The 21,237-nt window shown below is 41.0% G+C and overlaps 1 protein-coding gene across 1 annotated transcript in view; it reads right to left on the bottom strand.

Moving 5' to 3' along the window:
- The window catches only part of LOC127358539 (pleckstrin homology domain-containing family A member 5-like), a 223,648-nt gene that overhangs the window by 66,365 nt on the left and 136,046 nt on the right, over positions 1-21,237 (bottom strand). The window contains 2 exon segments of the mRNA XM_051391668.1: positions 2,770-2,823; positions 13,149-13,232. Coding sequence (XP_051247628.1) covers positions 2,770-2,823; positions 13,149-13,232 — 138 coding nt within the window.

Below are 21,237 nucleotides of genomic sequence, written 5' to 3'. Positions count from 1 at the left end.
ACAGTAAAATGACATGGAACATGCAACTAGTAGGTTGTGTCAAAAATGGGCAGAAGAATGGCAATCATAAAACACGGTAGGAAATTCATAGTAACCTAGTAATTAACAATACAGTTGGTTCAAGAATTAGTTTTATCACAGTTTTTTTTAATCATAATTATTGTTCCGTTATATTGTCATATACAACAGAAAGTAAATGAATCAGGTAACACTTGAATGATATATAGGGACACATAAGGTAGCTAGAATGAATAGTGTGGATTACTCCTTACTTTTTATACTCTTACTCTTACTGTAGAGTGTTGTTGGACTGACCGAATTGTAGAAACTGAGTATTATACTGAATTTATCAAGGCAACAGGTAAACATGGGGGAAGTGTTGAATTTACATTAACAAGCAATAAATATACATCAGATCAGTTATAAAAGAGGGGAAATTAAAAATAAACGCTTGTTTTTAGTATAAGCCTGTTTGCGAATTTAAGCTATAAATAAATCAATAATCATAAATACAACCTGTGATATGAACTTCATTTGATGAAAGGAAATTAGGAGCAGACAGATCTCTAATTCTATGATGTCACTACTCAGAATCGTGTTTACTTTGAGTCTGACATAAGTTACATTTCTCTGTAATGGAATTCTCTTTCTTTTATGTTTCTGGGTTCAATCAATCAGTCACAGTTCACAATTAGATAGTTTAAAGCTTCAACTGGGAGAGAATACCAGGCGTCTATTTTTTAAACTCTGTCTGAAAACTTGTGCATTTAGCCGCAGTGGCGGCCTGACACCTGATTTCATTCCATCCTTCCAGAGGTAATACAAGGCACTTATGAAAGAAAAAAGGGGTTTAATTTGATTTGAAGGGCAACAAAAAAGGAGCTAGTTCCTACTAAATTCAACACAGGGTTATTATTCAGAGAGGGAACTTTAACTTCCCCTGCTGTTGCTGGAGACACAACTCATGGCATACACATTAATCATCCACAATATCATTTCTGCATTAGTGTTGCACAGCGGTTCATCAGGCAGTTCACACGGAATCTGAATAAAGTTAGTGTTAGTTAGAGGCAGAAACAAGGAAGAAAAAGAATCCTCAAACAGATAAATAAAGCTTTGAATTAAAGATGAAAGGAGCTGAAGACAAAGCTGGAAAAATGCATCCTGACATTATGAATCCGTGTGTTATTCACTGCTAGCATATTGGGGGTTTCACCAATTTGATTGGACTGAAATTAACAAAACAGCTTGACTATGTTTGTCGTCTTACAGAGTCACATGAGAAGATCAATATCATCTCTGTGTACAGAGATAGGTAAGTTTAGCAAGTTTAGCTCAAAACAAGGGAAGTAGTGGAAACTACTAGCCAGTCTTTTAGTATCTCTTTTACTTGTCATGAAAGTAAAATGTACAGGTAGATCTCGTCTATTGAGAGGATCAAAGCTTGAGCTATTGTTGAGGAATTTGCACAATGACATGTTCATTGGATGCAGTTTTAAGAAGGTGAAGTGGAGATTTCAAGGAGATTTGCCATTTCTGAGCAGCTGCTATACCAACCTGTTCGAGCTAATGTAGCCATGTTTACACTGCAAGCCAATGATGGTGTATATCAGATTCCTGTGTGAACAGTTCAAGGTCTTGAAGTGACCCACATGACCAATGGCCATCTATGAATTCCGATATGACTACTGAGGTTGCATTGCAAAAAACTATACCTGTATCTGGTTTGGAACACATAAAAAATAGATCTGAGACACATATGAGCAAATACATTTAAAAAATAAATAAAATCAGATTTGGGTCCCTTGTGCCTGCAGTGTGAACGGAGAGATTTACTTAAAACAGGGGAATGGCCCAATTGCTAAACCTCATTTATTACAGAGGTGGCTTGGTCTGTGGGAGTATTTTCAGCATAATTGTCACTTTGATCATGAAGGTGACACTAGAGTATGGCTACAATTTAGTGTAGAACTGGGTATTTATTGTACATAGTTTACAGATCTAAGAGGAAACTGACAGAACGGTGGGACTGAAAGAAAAAAAGCACAGTTACAAACTGTTAGTTACTTCAGCACCATGGACAGTGCCATGGATCGATACACAGCACAGATTGGCCACCGATATTTTAGAGCCATGGTCGGTGCCACTGATTCTAACTTGCACAAACCAGATAAAGGATCAATGAGTTTGATGGATTTGGATTTACTTGGGGTTTAGGGGGTTTCATTAAACAACCAACTAGTTAGTCCTTAACCTTGAGGATTTTTATCTTGCAGGGATATTTTAAAATAAAATAAATAAAAAAACTGTAGGGGTATTATGAGTGACTTTCAACACCAGTGACAAGCTACAGTACCAGCCTCTCCCATTCCATGCAGTTAAGCAAGGACCTGTCATGGGCCTGTCATGGACCAGCCGGCAATTCTAGGCAGCTGCGTCTTCAGAGAGCGAACTGAGCTACACCTGCAAGCTAAAGATGCTGGGTGAATGAATAAATGGTTGTCAGGAAATACTGCCCCTATTCTTTCTAAAACTACCATGTTTCTTACAATTTTTTTCCTACACATGTTGACATTGATCTTCTCATCTGACTGCTCAGGTTGGCATAGTTTTTCTTCAGATGTGGAACTGTTGTTTGAACTTACCCACTGCTAACACATTCTGCATGCAACAACTTCTGGTTTTAGTCACTGACAATAGCACGCTAGCATTCAAAGATAGGGAAGCTGAAGCCAAAGCAGCTCTTGCAGCAATGTGAGGGATCATTACCTGGAGAGAGCCTCTAGGGGCTTGTCAGGGTGGACAAGCTTTCCACAATTCATGCTAGAAACAAAACAAGGGAGGGAGAGAGAATGACAAAATAATAAGAACTCAAACAGTGACAGTAAACTGAAATTTAGTCATGCTACATGAACAAATAATGACAGAAATAATAGCATTAAAGAAAGCAAATGTAAAACAATACATGAATGAAAGTAGTTTAGTAGTAGTCATGTCCCTGGAGGGGAGGGGAGTTAAGTCAACTAAATTATCTTGTATCTTGTTGTATGTGCATGTGGATGGCTACGAATTCATTCGGTACTACCGAGTACGATTCACGTTAAACCAATCAGTGCCAAATTTCCATACCTGAGAGTGCATATGGGTGAGAGAGAAAGTTTTAGTATAGAGAGAAAGAGAGAGAGTGCCTGCTGCTTGTTCAAGTCACACCGAGTCAGGGCACACAGGCTGTGTAACTTAATTAGTGAGAGTGAGAAGAGTTTGGACTTAATTTTTACAATTTAAATTAGATTTTTATCATTATAGAGATACCGTAAAGTTATTAAAAAAGGTACTGTTGCGTACCAAATAGAGGTACCAGTTCCAATGTAAATGGTACCCAACCCTACACGTGAGTCCATGTGAAAACAGGCAGCTTTCGTAGTGAAACCCAAAACTCTTTGTTCTTCTGAACACCAATCTAGCAGGGTCCACTTCTAGGCAATCTGATTATTAATTTAAAGACATCAGCTTTCCCAGACACAGCTTTGATCACCCCATCAGCTCATCATCGTTTGGAGCCGCCCATTAGCTCAACAACCCTGTTTCTTTCTCTCTTTGTCTCTCTTTCTGTCAGATTTTTAGCCAGTCTTGCGTATCTGTCTGATATCATTTTCTATTGTTTCCCATCTTCTTATCTTTCTTTTTGAACAATCAGACAACTGAAGATGTGTGAGGGGAATCTGTTAATAATTAAGTGAGGAGACAGACGGAGGAAGCAGGAAGAGAGAAAGAAAACATGTCAGAGAGGGTCAGAGCTGAGCCAGATGAGCTTGACACATCTTTTAAAACTCCTCCTTCTAAACTTGTTAGGACGGGGAGAGCAGTAGGCTATTAACAAAACATCAGGGAGATGAACAGAACAAGATATTAGTGAGTTGAATAATATATCACAAAACAGGGAGAAAGGGAAACTAGACGGTCATTAATAAAAGCAAGAGCTGCAGAGGCATATGGTACATCCTGATGAGAGGACGAAAACTTCCCCACGGGGACAAAAAGCAACTTTGTGGATGTGGGTTTTAGGAATCTCCTAATTTAAATTTCTTCTCCGTGAATGACATTTGAATAGATCTGTGGAGCGCTGAAATACCCTCAGGCAGTGCAGGAGGACGAATCAAATCTGTGATAGGGTGATGTGAAGGCAGGAGATAGTTAAGAAGGGAGAGAAGGAAATGTATTGCTAATATTAACTTTGAAGCTATAAATCAGAAATGCTCCTTCAGTCTCTAAGTTTCTGATTGGATGCGACGGTGCACGTGTTTGATTGACTGATGTCGGAATTGAGGGGGATGTGCCTGACAATTTCTGATCCATCACTTTTCATGTGTACAAACTGAGCCCATGCCTTCGAGGACAAGACTTTTGGAGGTTAGGATTAGGGGTTAGGGGTTGTGACTCCCCGCCTTTGGGTGTGGTTGGAATTCACAACTGCTGAATTTTTGTCTTTTGACCACTCCTAAAAAGAAGTAGAGAGGCTGTTTACAAATGAGCCATGATCTGAGTGGACTAAACGCCCAGCAAGGTTGTCTGACCTGGAGATGCTGTTTGACTGCAGTTACAACGCAACTTCAGGTGTGTTGGACAATATTTCGTACAAACCAGCTCTTTTATAGCCTTCCCCTGCCTTTGATTAACTATAAGTAGTGATGTTGGAGAGTAAGGACCACACCTTTTAGCATCTGGTTGTTGTGCTACGCCTAATTAGCTAATTAGCTATGTAGCCCACAAAGTTATGTTAGCAGTGTACTTTTCCCTGGTGGCTGTTTGTTTGGCTGCTCATTCAGCCTTTAAGGCACACCACAAGTTATGTGTCCGTGTTTGTAGATCTGAAGGATACATTAGCCAAAAAGCTAACATGGGTTTTGGCTCTTTATGTCTTGTTGTTAGTATTATCATCAGCCAGTGATGAATGGTCATGAACCATGAAATGAGATCAGAGGCTCATGGCAACCGACCAACCGACTTCAACAAACAGCATTTCTTAAAATATCACACTGGTAAACATTCCATGAAGATTACTTTCTGTAATAATGACTATCAATTTTACACAATAACATCAGTTTATATGACTGGTACACTGCTGTTGATTTGTAAATTGCAGGTCTTCCTCTGAACAAAGCTGGAGGGGATCGCTGAAAATCACTGGAATCAGTGCACGTGACTGTATTCCAGTGGGCAGACCAACTCATTTGAGTAATACTTGGCATTGATTTTCATTGTCAGGGGTCCAGGTTAGATAAATCGGTGCTGAGTGTAGTGCTAGACGTATTCCCTCACTGTGTTGTTATACTTCAAGCAACCTTGGTTGATTGGTTGGTCTGTTCTGATTGCATCTGATTGCATCAAGGCTCCAATAACAAGTACCATAATTTCCGGACTATAAGCCGCTACTTTTTCCACACGCTTCGAACCCTGCGGCTTAAACAATGATGCGGCTAATCTATGGATTTTTACGGGCTAATGTCCTCCAGGGGACGCTCTAGCAGGAAGCGCAAGAGCGAGACAGACAGGTGGAAGAGATAATGCACCGAGGAAGACGCTAGTTTGATTGTGTTTTGAATTCATTCAGTTTGAATTCATTCAATTCATTCAGTCATTTTGCGCATCATGCACACACCTTCATCATGAAAAACACAAGAAGAAATGCACATGATGCAGCTTTTAAGTTAAAAGCGATCGATCTGGCTGTCGAAGAAGAGCTGCTGCAGGTAAGCTTGGCATCAACGAATCGATGGTGAGACGTTGGAGACGGCAGCATTTATTTAATAAAAAATTTAAAAAATCTTTCTGTGTACCATTTTTCTGTGTAAATATCTCATGTTACAACGTGGACACTTGCGGCTTATAGACAAGTGCGGCCTATATATGTAAAAAAAAAAATTTTATTTAGTTGGTGCGGCTTATATTCAGGTGCGCTCAATAGTCCAGAAATTACGGTAAACACGCAGTTCATGAATTTGTTGTTGCTTTGAGATTTGGATATTATTAACAACATGTTTGTACAACCACAGAATCAACAGTACAAAACCCAGTATTGCACTTGACTTAGTATTTTTAAGTTTTTCAGTGGATGATTTCAGTACACACAAACATAACTTTCCACCACAACTCCACAGTCTTTGTTTTACTGTAGTTAAAACATCATTTCAATGAGCTCTCAGTGCTGGACAGGATGAATGTGAGTGGAAACTGATAGAGCTTTAACATAAGTGTCTATGAGAAGGTACACAAGTAGCCATGACTGGGTAGGCCACGGCCATAAAACTTATATTTTTGAATGCATTCTGAAAATTAAATGATAAAATCCCCATATCCAGCATTTGAGGTTTTAAAGTAAGACTAAACATGTTGATCTGGTTCCGAATGTGATCTAAAAGTCTGCTTTTCTTATGATAAAAACAGAGTTTAGTGCCTATTTCAAGAAAGCCACCTGAGGGAAAATAGTCCCTATATTTCAAACACACTCCACATACTAGAGAGAGAAGAAGGTATAAAAACATCCTTGGTGATAAAAGTGTGAGCAATCCCTGTGCAGTCAGATTCGCTGGCTGCTAAGACTGAAACCAAGAAAGGCAGTTATTTTAGCAATTCCTCGAGGATCACTTGAATCACCTTTCATGGTGCATGGGTGAAATCTGAGACCAGGACAAACCCGGGCCTGGAGGGAAAGCTTAGGGCTTGTGTTCATTTATTTTTATATTCAGTTAAAAGTTTGAGAGGAAGGGAGAAGAAGTGGAGAGGCTTGAGGGCTTATGTGGCATTAAGACGCCTCTCATTCATTTGAATGGAGCCAGTCCATAGGTGCACCAGGGCTCCATCAAAACAACGCAGGGTCATCGGCAAAAAAGTTGATCCAGGCTAAACTATCGCTGCAAATCAATGCTACATCACCCAGCAAGGCACCCACACCAATGCAGCCCCCTGTGTTGTTTTCAGAATCAGAATCAGAAATACTTTATTGATCCCTGGGGGGAAATTTAAGACTTAAGCTGATTTTGGTGCATCCCTGCACAGGCCCTGAAAGACACAACTATTACAAAAGAAACTCTTAAAGGTAGGGTCAGTCATTCGGACAAAAGATAGTCGATTGTTACATCTCATTCCCAGGTCGTCAAATATCGACTCTTTGTGTGTAACTATTCGCAGTAACAAGTTAATAAAGTATGGGCTGTGAACACTGCATTCACAAATGCCACTCGGTTGTGTGTCTGCAGGCCAGATAACATTCATCAGGTCTGCCAAGTTACTTAGACTGAAGGCGAAGATATTTCGCTTTCACTCGTCGTCTTCATGCCAGTTGGGGCGGAACAAGGTGAAACTCTCATTAGCAGCATCACCGCATTTAAACACCTTTCCTTCCACGCAACTTTCTCACCTACTCTGTTCAACAAGTTTAAAAATACAAACCGTGCACACCTAATTTACATAACACACACACACACACACACACACACACACACACACCCCCCACACACACACACACACACACACACACACACACACACACACACACAGACACCTCAGCACTCCTTAACAGGAGCAGTGTGACAGAGGAGATAATTGGGATGGGAGATGAATGGGGTGAGTGTGAAAGTGTTGCAGAGCGAGTGTGTGAGAGAGAGAGGTGCTGCCACAGAGAGTGAAGCTGCACTGAACTTGTTAGCAGTAAAACAGTGTGTGTAAATGTGTGTGTGTGTGGTGGGGGTCGGTATCTCAGCTGCACAGTTCAGAGACGAGAGGGGATTGAAATACCATCCTGACGACTCTTTTGGAGGTGGAGCGTGTAATTGCTGCAGTTTGTTTGTCTTTCTCCGAAGCGCCAGCCCTAAATTTCATTTCAGCCCCGTCATCCTGACTTTTTGTTGTTTTCCTAGTTTGTCTCCCGGGAGCAGAAAGCAGTTTCTTTGTAAGAATTGTGTGTGTTGTCCGCAGAATGGATCCCGTTTCAGATCTGATGGGTGGGGAGCATCCATCAGTCAGTCATTCTGACAGCAGAGAGTGAGGCAGGGAAGACATTCAAAAGAGATTTTCTGTTTCGGATTCTTGAGTCTGTAGCACGGCTGCAATAAACAAACCATACAGAGCTGCACAGATACAGACAGAGGAGGCAAAGAAAGATGGATTGAAGAGACAGATAATAGAAGAAACAGAAAACAGATAAAAACAGATGGCCAGAAGAGATGCAAAGAAACAGTCTAATCAGTGGTAGCATTCACAGACTGACCCTCAGTGAGTCACACACACAATCAGCACAAAGAGCAAGGCGGTTCTGCAGTCTGGGCCGCAGCCCTGCAGAATCCTATACAGTCAGTAACTTAACAACAGTGTTAAACAGTCCACCAGTCTGCAGCTGAACCCACAACAGAAACCAGAAGGGAAATAGGGAACTATTTATCTTACAGAGAGAAGACAGCCGGCAGACATTAAATAACTCCAATTTGTTACAACTTTGGTAATTGGGGCATTTGTATTGATTATGATAACATTGTACTCGCCATTTTCTTTTCTAAGAGGAAACTTATTAGATGGCATTACCTATAAGGACCCATATTTCTACATCGTCTTTCTTTTTTTATGGTCATCATTGAAAATAAATTGGGCAATGGGCAATCTGACGATTTTAGAGTGAGATTGTGATTTTAAGGTGACTTGAGATTGTGGTATTTAATGTCATACTTTTGTTTCAAAACTTCACACAACCTCATTGATTAGTACCAGTACCACTGGATAATTGGTTAAACAGGTGTAAAAACAGGCAGCACTACCGTTTGCTGTCTGTCTTGTGTTTTCTTGTGTAGGTCCAGGCTGCTCAGTTCACTGCATGACCGACAGGAGTCACATAACGTCACTGTCACTGATTGAAAATGACACGTAGGTCAAGCTGAAAGCAAATAATTCAACTACAACCATGTGGTAATGATGGCTGAAGGTTCACAAACCCTCTCGGCAGCAGACAGAGTGATTTGAATCTTAACAGGAGCTTCAGTTGTGTTCAAAATAATAGCAGTCCAACTTGACTAACCAGATCAATCGCTGCTTTTGGTAGAAATTATATTACTACATGGCAAATAATTTACCAGTAGGTGTAGTAGAGTCATAGAAAACCAACAGACCCAACATTCATGATATGCATGCTCCTGAGTCTGTGTAATTGAATAATTAATTGAAAGGGGTGTGTTCAAAATAATAGCAGTGTGGAGTTCAATTAGTGAGGTCATTCATTCTGTGAAAAAACAGGTGTCAATCAGGTGGCCCTTAGCCAGCACATGTTGAACATGCATTTCTCTCAGAAAACCTGAGAAAAATGGGTCGTTCCAGACATTGTTCAGAAGAACAGCGTGCTTTGATTAAAACGTTGATTGGAGAAGGGAAAACGTATAAAGAAGTGCAGAAAATGCTAGGCTGCAATGCTTTAAAATGGAAAGCAAAAGCAGAGAGACGTGGAAGAAAACTGAAGACTACCGAATGGATCAAAGAATAGCCAGAATGGCAAAGACTCAGCCACTGATCAGCTCCAGGGTGATCAAAGACAGTCTGAAGTTACCTGTCAGTACTGTGACAATTAGAAGACGCCTGTGTGAAGCTAATCTATCTGCAAGAAGCCCCCACAGAGTCCCACTGTTTAAAAAAAAGACGTGCTGAAGAGGATACAATTTGTCAAAGAACACATCGACTGGCCTAAAGAGAAATGGAGAAACATTTTGTGGACTGAGGAAAGTAGACAGTTTGTGACGACCCCGAACACTGAATTCAAGTCACAGTACACTCTGAAGACAGTGAAGCATGCTGGTGCAAGCATCATAATATGGGGATGTTTCTCTTACTATGGTGTCGGGCCTATTTATCGTATACCAGGGATCATGGATCAGTTTGCATATATCAAAATACTTGAAGAGGTCATATTGCCTTATGCTGAAGAGAAGATGCCCTTGAAATGGGTGTTTCAACAAGACAACAACCCCAAACACACCAGTAAGCGAGCAGCATCTTGGTTCCAGATCAACAAAACTTAAGTTCTGGAGTGGCCAGCCCAATCCCCGGACCTTAATCCGATAGAAAACTTGTGGGGTGACATCAAAAACACTGGTTGTGAACAGGTTGTTCACAGGTGCCAGAAGTTGGTCGACTCCATGCAACACAGACGTGAAGCAGTTCTCAGAAACAGTGGTTATACAACTAAATATGAGTTTAGTTGTCCTAAAGATTTTTTCAGTTTATACAGTAAATATTTGAGTTTGTGATTAAAATGCAGACCCTGCTGTTTTTTTGAACAGCCCAATATTCATTTACTTCATTTTCTGTAAAGTAATTAAAATATTGATACATTTTTCTTCATGTTTTGATGTAGAATATAATGTGCAGTGTTCCCAACGCATGGAAATAAAAACTATTATAAGGATTTTGAGCTTTACTCACGTTTTAAACACACTGCTATTATTTTGAACACATGGGCTAATGTGGGTTGGGGAACTACAGCGGCTAAGGATTTAGCTTCCATGGTGTGCTTACAATGCAAGCCTCGCATCCAGCACGGAAAATCAACTAGATTTCTTACATGTACCATTATCACTGAAGGAAGTAAAGGAATAGCTTAACATTTGACACACTGAACAACAGAGAGCAGCAGAGAGAGAGAAGCCACTGCTAACTGCTAAGCTAAAGTACTGTAGCTAGCAGAACTGAATAGCATGTAAACAATTAGGGACAACATGGTTAAAGGAGAGAGCTATGAGTGCTTGAGCAGAACTACAGTACATTTAAATGTATAGTGTGGAATTATCCGCAGTAAGTTGATGTACCAGCAAAAGAGAAGCACTCAAAACAAATGATACGCTGACCGCAGCACGCCGAGGGGGTCACGTCTTTTGGTCAACAGACAGCATAGTTATATTATCTAATGGTTTATGGACATAAAGCTCAAAAATAGATCATCTATGTTGAGTTTTTAGAACAAATCATCGACCCTCTTTTTTGGCAAAATATGACAGTACTATTGACTAGCCGATCTGCGATACACAAACCTAGTGTAGCACAGTGATGTAGCCTAATCCATTGCGCTGATTGGACGAATTAACTCTTGTGGCTCCTCCTCATCCTTGGGTGACATATTGTAAACAATGCAACCAAACCAGAAATATATGGGTCATTTTGGAAGGCAATTACAAATGAGTTCAGTTTGGAGAACATTTTGCACTGTTCCAAACTATGCTTTGTCCTGCACTCACTCAGCACAGCAGTATCTCAAGTTTTGAGGAATCGAGACCAGATTTTTGTCACTTCTATTTACATATAAATGTAATAAAATATTTGGCATCTTAATATAACACAGCTTCCACCAGTCAGTCAGACAGACAGTTCTGTAGTGAGAACAGAGGGGGTGACAAACAGAGAAGAGATGCAGGGCTGTTGGCCTGTGTACAGCTGCAGTGTGGATCAGGCAAACTGAAAAGATTATCCTAAGTTATTGAGGGTATAACAACCACAATCCTCTGCCTCTATTCAACCACCGCCTCCAGGAAACTCAGACAAACAACAACACCCCGACTACCATGAACATTTTTGATCATGTAAACCCGGCAGAGGATTTGGAGCGGTGTACAGGGTGCGGACCTCGATAAGCACCCAGTCCTTATGCTCTCACTGTGGGCATCCATGCTGCTAGAGAACTGCAGCTTCTGTCAGCTGCACACTAAAGTCCTCACAGCTGCATGGACACACTGTCTCCAGTTATTACATTTAAAAAGGACATTGATGGAACAGTCAGAGCTTTAACACGGCACACAGACGATGCAGTAATTCCTCCAACCTCTAAAACACAGACACCTAAATACTGTAACTGCCTTATGTCTGCTGATGACAGATGGTTCATACTTGTCTCACATAACTGCAAAGAGACTGTTTCAGTTTAATTTAAATACATACATAAATATCTACACATCACAACAAAACAAGCTTGACTTCTTGAATGAATGCCAGTATTCAGCCTTAAAAAACAGCTGAGGGCCATCATGGCTGACAAGAACACTGAGAAGGGTTTATTGTACATGTGGCACAATAAGGGCTCACATGGTAAGTTCAGCCCTTCTATACAGCACCAATTCCATCAGTACAACAGCAGAGTCATACCACTCTGCTCTCTGACTTTCTCTTACTAACACAAATACTGTGTGCATTCTTCATGATAGTTCAGGATCTCTGCTGCCGTTTTTCTAAATACATACTCACACAAATAAGAAAATCAGCAGTGCAGCTTTTTTTAACCATGCAACTATGGAATTCCCTACGCAAGGCAATACGAGACGTGAGTTATATGAACTGAAAATATATTAAATAATATCAAATATACCTTTAACTGTCATTTTTCTTTGCTTTATTCTCATCTTTTACATGTTCTATTATTCTTAGCATTCCTGTCTTTACTATTTACTGTCTCTTTTACTATCCTTATGTGGTTTTGAGCCCAAATGTGTGTTATTTTACTGTGTCACTAACAACTGAGAAGTTTCTCCAAATGCCAGACTTGCCTTGCAAGTGCTGTGGATAACTTGTACAGTAGTACATGAGACAGATAATCTGTGAAAAAATCAGGTCCCTCTGGCTCCCCCTAGTGCTCCTAATGGCATTTGGAAAAATCTATCGGGCCTGAACGAAAACAACCAATCAGAGTCCAAGAAAGATGGTCCCAGCTCATAAAATACTGGAAAGACTTTTTGGGTTGGGGGCTTGAAGATTAAGTCTCATTCCCAAAGCGTCAGTATTTCTTGACTCTGATTGATTGTTTTTGTTCAGACAGGGTGGATTCTTATAAATACCATTTGAGCACTAGGAGGAGCCAGAGGAAGCTGATTTTTTTTTCAGATTATCTGTCTCTTACTGTCAGGATATAGTGAAGGTTTGAACCAACCTGTAACCGAGACACACCGACAAGCTCGGCTCTGGTCTGACTGGGATTTTTGGGTTCTTGTATATCCAAGTCCCTCCAGATAAAGACTCATATGGTACACTCACACACAGTCACAGCTGCACGGTCCAGCTGCAGCAGTGGTTTGATGAATGAAGACATCAGAAGCCTACAGTGCTGTGTGTCAGAGTGCAGAGAGACTTACTGTTCATTTACGACAAAGATGCAGTTGTCCTGGGAGGGGATGCCTGACACCGGGTGCTTACAGGTCACCTTTCGCTCATTGTGACTGCAGGGGAAAGACAGAGCGAGAGACAAGTAGAGAAAAGACAAAACAAGGGGAGAGAGAGAGAGAAAGCATTACATCACTGCAACAACAGCAAAACAGTTGAAACGTGTGAAAATGGACAGAGAGCTGAGGACACATGAGGCTTTACCACTGGAAAAGTAGCACATCTGCATCATAAACCTTAAAAAACAAAACAGTAAATCAACATTGCTGCACCTCAACAAACTCGCTCACACACACACCTGGAGCTATGGGTGACGCTAAACTTCAGCATAATGTCCTGAGTGGTGAAATGAAAAAATAAAATACAGTGTACACGAGACTGAAAATGACCAATCTTCTTCCAAAACACTGAATCCAGACCAGTCCACAGCACAGTGGATAGTGTGAGAGAGACTACGGGAGGACAACAGTGAACTGATAGACTCCCTCTCTCCCTCTCTCCATCTCCCTTTTCCTCTTTTCCTTCTGCGTTTCTCCTCCCACCACGCCTTCATTCATCTTTTTTTCTGTCTTTCTGTTTTAGCTCTTATTGCCTTTCTGTTCTTGACCTTGAAAATTATAAATAAATACATAAAATAATAATAATTTTCTGGCACATTCCGCACATTCCATTTCTGCCAATAGATCTTCCTTAATGTTACACACTGGGCCTTTAAAATTCATATCAAACCCAAGGAGCAGCAGCTGCCCTGATTGGTCAGCTGTTATGTGTTTGTCCTATCTTATACGTCCATTTCTTTAAGCACAGTACATCTTCCATACTGTTTATTTATCATCACTCTCACACATTTTCTTTTCACTGTCTCTCGCTCTTCTGTCTCCTTAGTCTTTTATTATCGCTCTCTTTGCGATTCCTTCATTTCTATCTCGATTACTTTCTCTGTTACTTTACTCCTCTAGATTCTTCTCTTTCCTGCATCCTCTCCCCCGTTTTCTCCCTCTCTCTATCCCATCGTCACATGCTGCGTCACAAGAAAACTGCTGACTTCTTCTCACAAAACGGGAGTTTTGTTATCGACCCTGAAGACATGATGGCAATGATAATGAAGTTGTGGTTGTTTGTAACATGCTCACAGACTGCCTAAACAAATCCTAATCTAAAGCAGATCCCTCCCTGATCACTCAGATAAGCTTCATTAATGAGAGAACCAGTCAGTGTACCATGTAGTTTATGACATTGGAAGGAGAAAAACAATATCTTAACACACACACACACACACACACACACACACACACACACACACACACACACACACACACACACACACACACACACACACACACACACACAGCATATGGGACAGAGTCTCTTTACACGCAGGAGGAGGAGGAGGAGGTGACGCAAATGCTGACAGAGTGAAAGAGAGGAAGAATATAATTTTTTCCTCCTTAAAACACGTCACTCCAAATCCCAATGGCATGCTAGTGTGTACACACACAGACACAGACACAGACACAGACACACACACACACACACACACACACACACACAGAGTAACTTTTGCACACACTGTGATGGCAGCAGTGAAACTGCCAAAATTTACTGGGCTGAGATTGGAAAGAAGCTAATTTATTCTGAAGTCTTTGACTTATTAATTATAAACACTATTAAGTGATGGAATTACAAATAATGGCTGCCACAAACAAATTTTACTGTGGGCATGGTTTCACACATTTAACACGTTTCTGCAGCAGATTTTGTAGACCAACCAATAGAGGGCGCCAATAACGCTGCTTTCATCTGTAACCACAGGCCCTCAGGAAGAACACTAGGCTGAGATGCTGACTTTTCCCATACTGTTCATTACAAAAAGGAATGGTTGTAAAACAATGAATACAGTTAACTGAATGTCATAAACTCCATCAAATGATTAAAAATCAAAATGAACCACTGCACACTGGAATGATACATTTCACCTGCAGCTTCGCCAGGTTGGCCAGCAACACCTGGAAAGGATTGTTTGCTCAGTCTCAAAAAGCTGCATCGGTGAATCATTTCAGTTGCCATTCATGTGCAGGAAGTCAGCATCTCAGCCAGAAAATGAACATGAATGCACCCAGTAAATTACATTGGAATGAATGAGGTGCCATCTTGGAAAACAGTATCCAGTTCTCTTTTATGTCATGTTATGACAGTACTTATACATTCAGAACTTAAATTAGAGAGTGGCTGAATTTTCATCTCTTTGTTATGTTTGTTATAATCTTGGAGGGACGTTATTACAAATGGAGGGTCTAAAAATATACAATAAGGCTGGGGGGTGGGTCTTGAATTTTTAAAAAGCTGCAATAATGCTTGGAGAGACACCACTGGTACATGAGAAAACTGACCCTTTCTGAATATCTTGCCTTTACTATTGTTATTAACTACTGATTATTTATCAAAAATCTCATTGTGTAAATATTTGGTGAAAGCACCAATAGTGGTGTGTACAATATTGTTCAATCTATATCAAAATATATCTAGGGATTTGGTTAAAAATATTGATTTGGTCCATATCACTCAGCCCTGGTTGTTATAGATCAACTGCTTCATAGTGTGTGTGTGCATGTGTCTGTGTGTATTCATTTTAGCCATTAGTATTATTCCCACGCTTGTTACCATGACATATAGTAAAAATGCATGTCATGAATATTCATATCAGTCTAATAAAAAGGTGAGTAGTCTGACTGTTTCACCCTCGGCTCTGACACCTGAGTGCAAATCCTTAAATAAACTCTGGGGCTCTCTGGGGGGGGTCAGCATGTGTCGGCAGCAGATGGAAGCTGAGCCTGTACACTGCTTTCACACCCACATCTGGGGACGCCAGATGTGCGGGAGCTGGAGGGAGTCAGGGAGGGAGGGGTAGAGGGCCTCCTCCTGGGTCTAATCTAGCCAACCGTGCAGCACCATAGCTGGGATTGCTCTGCTGCTCCGGTCCCCTGCAGATGGAGGAGAGCCAGGCCAGAGGCCTGCAGAGGCCAGTTGGCATGGGCTAGAACACCCTCAGTTTAACACACACACACACACACACACACACACACACACACACACACACACACACACACACACACACAAATATGTTTGTGTAAAAAAAACAGAATCTACAAAAGCACTTGTTGTTTCATCTGTCTTGTAAAGTCAAACACACAGACTTATAGCTCAAAATAATAAAGAAAACATCTGTCACATTGTGTGATACTAGATCTTTTAACATTAAAAAAACACGAATAGAATAGCATATCTGCCTCTGATAACAAGACAGCACAGTGAAGGAGCAGAGCATCATAAAAAAAATGACAAGTTGTGAATAAACCATCAGGATGGCTTTCAACAGGCTATCAGCTGCAACTTAAAAGCAGCATTTCAAACCAGGAGCATCATTACACTGAGCTTCAGATACGCAGCCAGACAAATCACAGCGGCGCATTGAGCCGGTGGACTCAATGTGAACTGTGCCTTATCCAATTTTAACTACGCTCACATCTCTGCCACTCCCCTGCAAGGCTTGACAAAGCTGAGACGAGACAGGAAGGATTGTCTCAGTCACCTTGAGTCATGGAAGACACAGGTTCATATTCTTGTAATCACAAGACAAATATTTAAACATGAGCAGCAACAGGCAGTGATGGCATTAAACGCTAAGTTTCATTCGACGACAGAGGTTAACCAAGAAGACAGTCACACACACTAATCCAGTGCAGTGTTGTGCTTGAAGTTGTTAACAGCCAATGAACCTGTTATCTTATTGATGTCTTTAATTGTGGATGCCAAAAATCATCCTTCATGTGGGAACTGTTTTTACTCCTGATGAACAAACAATGCCACATGCACTAATGTCAGCTTCTTATGGATCACTGCACCACATAAGCTCTACTTAACTGCTGATTAGTTTAATAGAAATGAATTATTGCTCCTTACACAATGTCCTTTGCATGACTTTTCTTCAACCCACCACGTGGGAAAAAATAGACACGAAACAAACACAAGCAGCTCTCTCTTACATTACTTTAACCTACTCATGAAAAGGTTAAAGTCTTATTAAAAGAACGTTTAGCCATTTTTTTTGTAGTCAAAAATAATGTCAATAGGTTCTTCTAATGTGTTGTTGATAAGTTCTTAACATTAAAATGAAGAATAAAACAGTCTTTGATGAAATATCAGACATGCTCCTTTTCGTCTAGCTAGTTAGAGCGGTGCCTTGGTTTGATTGACAGCAGCCTGTTCCCAGGTTCCCCCAGATCCAATATTCTCCAGTTCTACATATGTGTTCACAAGGTTCTATGCTTCCAGGGTTAGGGTAAGGGGTAGGGTTAGGGTTAATGTGTGTTACCAGAATAATGAACTGGGGAACATAGGATCTTGGGAACACAGGTTCCTGGAAACCTAAGAACCATGGAACATAGGACTCTGGGAACCTGGGACACTGGGAAAACAGGACGCCGGGAACATATTTCCCAGGCCATATAGGACCCCGCGAACATAGGACCCTAGGTATACAGGGACTTGGGAAGACAAGACCCTGCGAACACAGGACCCTGGAAACATAGATATGCTCCCGCTAGCAGGCTGCCAGAGTGCCAGCATTACACTCAAGGGTTTGAGAGGTAAACAAACTTGCGCTGTAGCCAACATGTCATGGGCAGACAGCGTGTTGTCAGTGGTACTAAAGAGAAAGGACCACATCAGCATCTAACCGGGACAAGTCCCATTTGCAGGTAAGTTTACATGCTGTTTAATGTGCTGCAGCTGAGCAGCTAGCTAGACATTAGCAGTGCACTATTCTTATCATGAAGCTAATGTAGGTTCTTGTAGGGGTTCTTGTGGCTCACAAGGTATGCCAAGGTAGAGCAGGTCGAACACTAATCAGAAGGTTGTTTGTTCGATCACCAGCTCCTCCCTGCTGCCGAAGTATTCTTGAGCAAGATACTGAACCCCAAATTGCTCCCATCGGTGTGTGAATGTGTGTTAAAGGGCGAATGTGGTATGTAGTGTAAAAAAACGCTTTGAGTGGTCGAAAGGATAGAACTAGAAAGGCGCTATACAAGTACAGGTCCATTTACCATCTATTTACAGTCAGTGGCTCTTGCATTGTATAGTAGGCTGATGCCTCGCTCACTGTCACCGCCAATACCGTCAAATTAATGCGAAACTAGGCACCCCTAGCTTTTAAACCAAAAAATGTATTTGGTTTCTGATTATTTTCTGAATGGAGAACACAGGATGGGTGCTTTACAGAGCATATATCATGATGTAGTAGACATTGGAAGCATTGGATGTAAACTGTGAGCTGCAGAATTGTTCAATATAAACAGAATTCCTCGGGACATTCATCAATAATGTCCAAGCCAGGAGCACTCCAGATCCTAAATGCACCTCCATATTCTGGGCAGTGATATGACAAACTGGGGAGGAGACACCAAGACACCCTTGACTGGGACCATGCCAACATTGAACACGAGGCCAAGAATGCAAACGCTTTGAATGTTGAATGGTTTGTAGCAGAATGTGTGTATATATGGCATAAATAAATAAATAAATCTGTTCCTTCATTACACAGCCCTGAACACATTCTGATCTCTAACATCCCAATACAATGCTACTGGTACAAACGATCTCAGGTTCAGTTCCTGCGCCAGCCAATAATTCCACCTCAGCAAGAAACCGAAGCCCTTCTCGCTTGTTGGTTGCTACTGTAGAAATGAGGGGTTGTTGTGAGTAAAACAGAGAGGAGAAAATGAAGAGATACAGGGAGGCGGGACAGAACAAAAGAAGAAGGAGGAGGTGCGAAACAAACTGTAAATGAAGGAGGCCAAGACTACTAAATGGAATAAACAAAGAGAAGAGAGTGCCAATTCACAGAAGCTTCCTGGAGTGGTTCCAAGCACTTCCAATACAGGTGTATTGACATAAAAAAATAATGGGATGGGAGGTGGAGGAGGAGGAGGAGGAGGAGGAGGAGGAGGAGGATGAAGACAAGAAAGATGGTAGAGGAGCTGAAAGGCAACGACAGTGATGTCAGTTTACTTACACCGTCACTGAAGGAATTAACTCTCTGCTGCCCCAAGGTCTGTCCATTTAGCACACTAATGTTTAATTATAATGTGTTTTAGAATGTAATGGGTGAAACAGGGTGAGGAATCTGTTGCTTCACACAGAACGTTTTCCTCTTCAGATGAAATTTTGAGATGCATTTCTCTGTTAACTGGGCATCCATACTGTCTGCTTCCAAACAATCCAACTCCCAGAATTACATGTTGAGCTGTGCTTTATTTGGAGCTCCTACTGCGTGGTCAACTTGTCCCACTGTTTCAAGCTGTTGTTTCCTCATCCAAAAATGACAAAATCATCACAATTTGCCAAAGAAATGTAATTTACAGCGAACATTTACAACAGATAATCAAAAATTGCCTAGGAGTGAAACGTACAAAAGGCATATTATCCAGGGAAATTTTCCACTTAAACAGGTATTAAATTAAGTTTCAAGGAATTTTTTTCAATGACAATTTTGCCTTATTTGCCATCTAAGTACACTTGGCAATTGGGAAGTAATTCAAGTTTTGTAAACCCACTACGCACCTGCAAAGCTCATACTCGGAACTGACCCTTAACTGCAATGATCTCTAAATCAATTCTGGACCCGACCTGGACCGACCATGTCATATAAGACTTGCGACCTGACCAGTAGACTAGGGATATGGGCAAAAAATAGTATCTAAATTTTTCAGTCTTGGCTTTAAATGTATTAGAATTGTCTGGGGAGTCCAAAAATTAAAAAATTCAAATTTTTGGTAAAAAACCCGACTACGCTACCTTTTTCGCTGAAAGCTCATACTTGGAACGCTGAAGCCCAAGGACCACTTGAAATAAAAAATTGGGTTTTTCTCTAACATGACAATGATCTGCTAAACTGTTCAAGGAGGATGCTAGGGGGTCGTGATGCCATGTGATCCGTAGGCCCAGTGACGAATCCTGCCCTGTAGAGCGCTGCTGCACCGTTTTATAAGGGGGGGGGGGGGTTTCGCGGGGGTTTTTTTTTTTTGACCATGTCATTTAAAGACTCGATAATGGAAATTTGCACATCGTCAAAACAACAATGCGATATTATCGCAAACGATATATATCGCCCACCTCACCAGTAGACTAATTAATATGTGCATATTAATAATCTGTGAAGTGTTCATTGCCTACGTAAAATGTTCATCCTTGTTGAATCAAAGCATTATATTCACTGTTCATTTTGTATGGTTAAAGTTTAGTGACGATCACAGTTATGGCAGTGCTGTAGTCAAGAACGCCTTTGTCGAGTGTCCAAATGACAGAAACAGAATGCTTCCATTGCCAATGAGTTTTGGCAGCCAGGCATATGTTTGCAAGTGACATTGATTAGCTACCTGGTAACCATGGTTATCAATAGTATCAATGGTTTTGTTTTGAAGGAGGAAGTTACTTCAGAAAAAAAACAAACAAACGTATTGGTGGACTGGGTTGAGACCAACTAGAATATCTGGCAAGACCAAGGGCCAAGTCCAAGACAAGTCCGAGACAATAGAAAAAAACATCTTCGGTAGTACTGAGTTAAGGTATGGTTACAACAACTGGTTAAGATTAGGGGAAGATTGTGGCTACGGTTACTGAAAAGGCAAAAGTTAATTACAGGGTGATTTTCATCTCTGCATGAAAGTTAAACATGCTACACGCCCGTCCACACCTTTACTTTCCAACAAAGGACTACTCCCTGCACTGGAACTGAACATCAGCACTGGACATAAGTCATCAAGTCATTCAACATGGATAATTCCTAGGATACTGGGCTACATTTACAACAGTGTTTAAGTTTCTTAAACAAATAATAAACAAAAGCCAGACGCTGGTGTCTAAGTCATGTGCATCATAGTGCCGACCACCCACCTTGCAAATAAAATACGGTATAATCACAATATGTGAATGTAATTCAGACAGTGTTTACGTTTTCTCCAGAACACAGTAGGTAAAGCAGATTAGTGGGATAAACATATTTTG

This window comes from Dicentrarchus labrax, unplaced genomic scaffold (assembly GCF_905237075.1).
Source record: "Dicentrarchus labrax unplaced genomic scaffold, dlabrax2021, whole genome shotgun sequence".
Taxonomy (NCBI): domain Eukaryota; kingdom Metazoa; phylum Chordata; class Actinopteri; family Moronidae; genus Dicentrarchus; species Dicentrarchus labrax.
The sequence above is the reverse complement of the archived record's forward strand: the minus strand, read 5'-3'. Positions and strand labels throughout refer to the sequence as shown.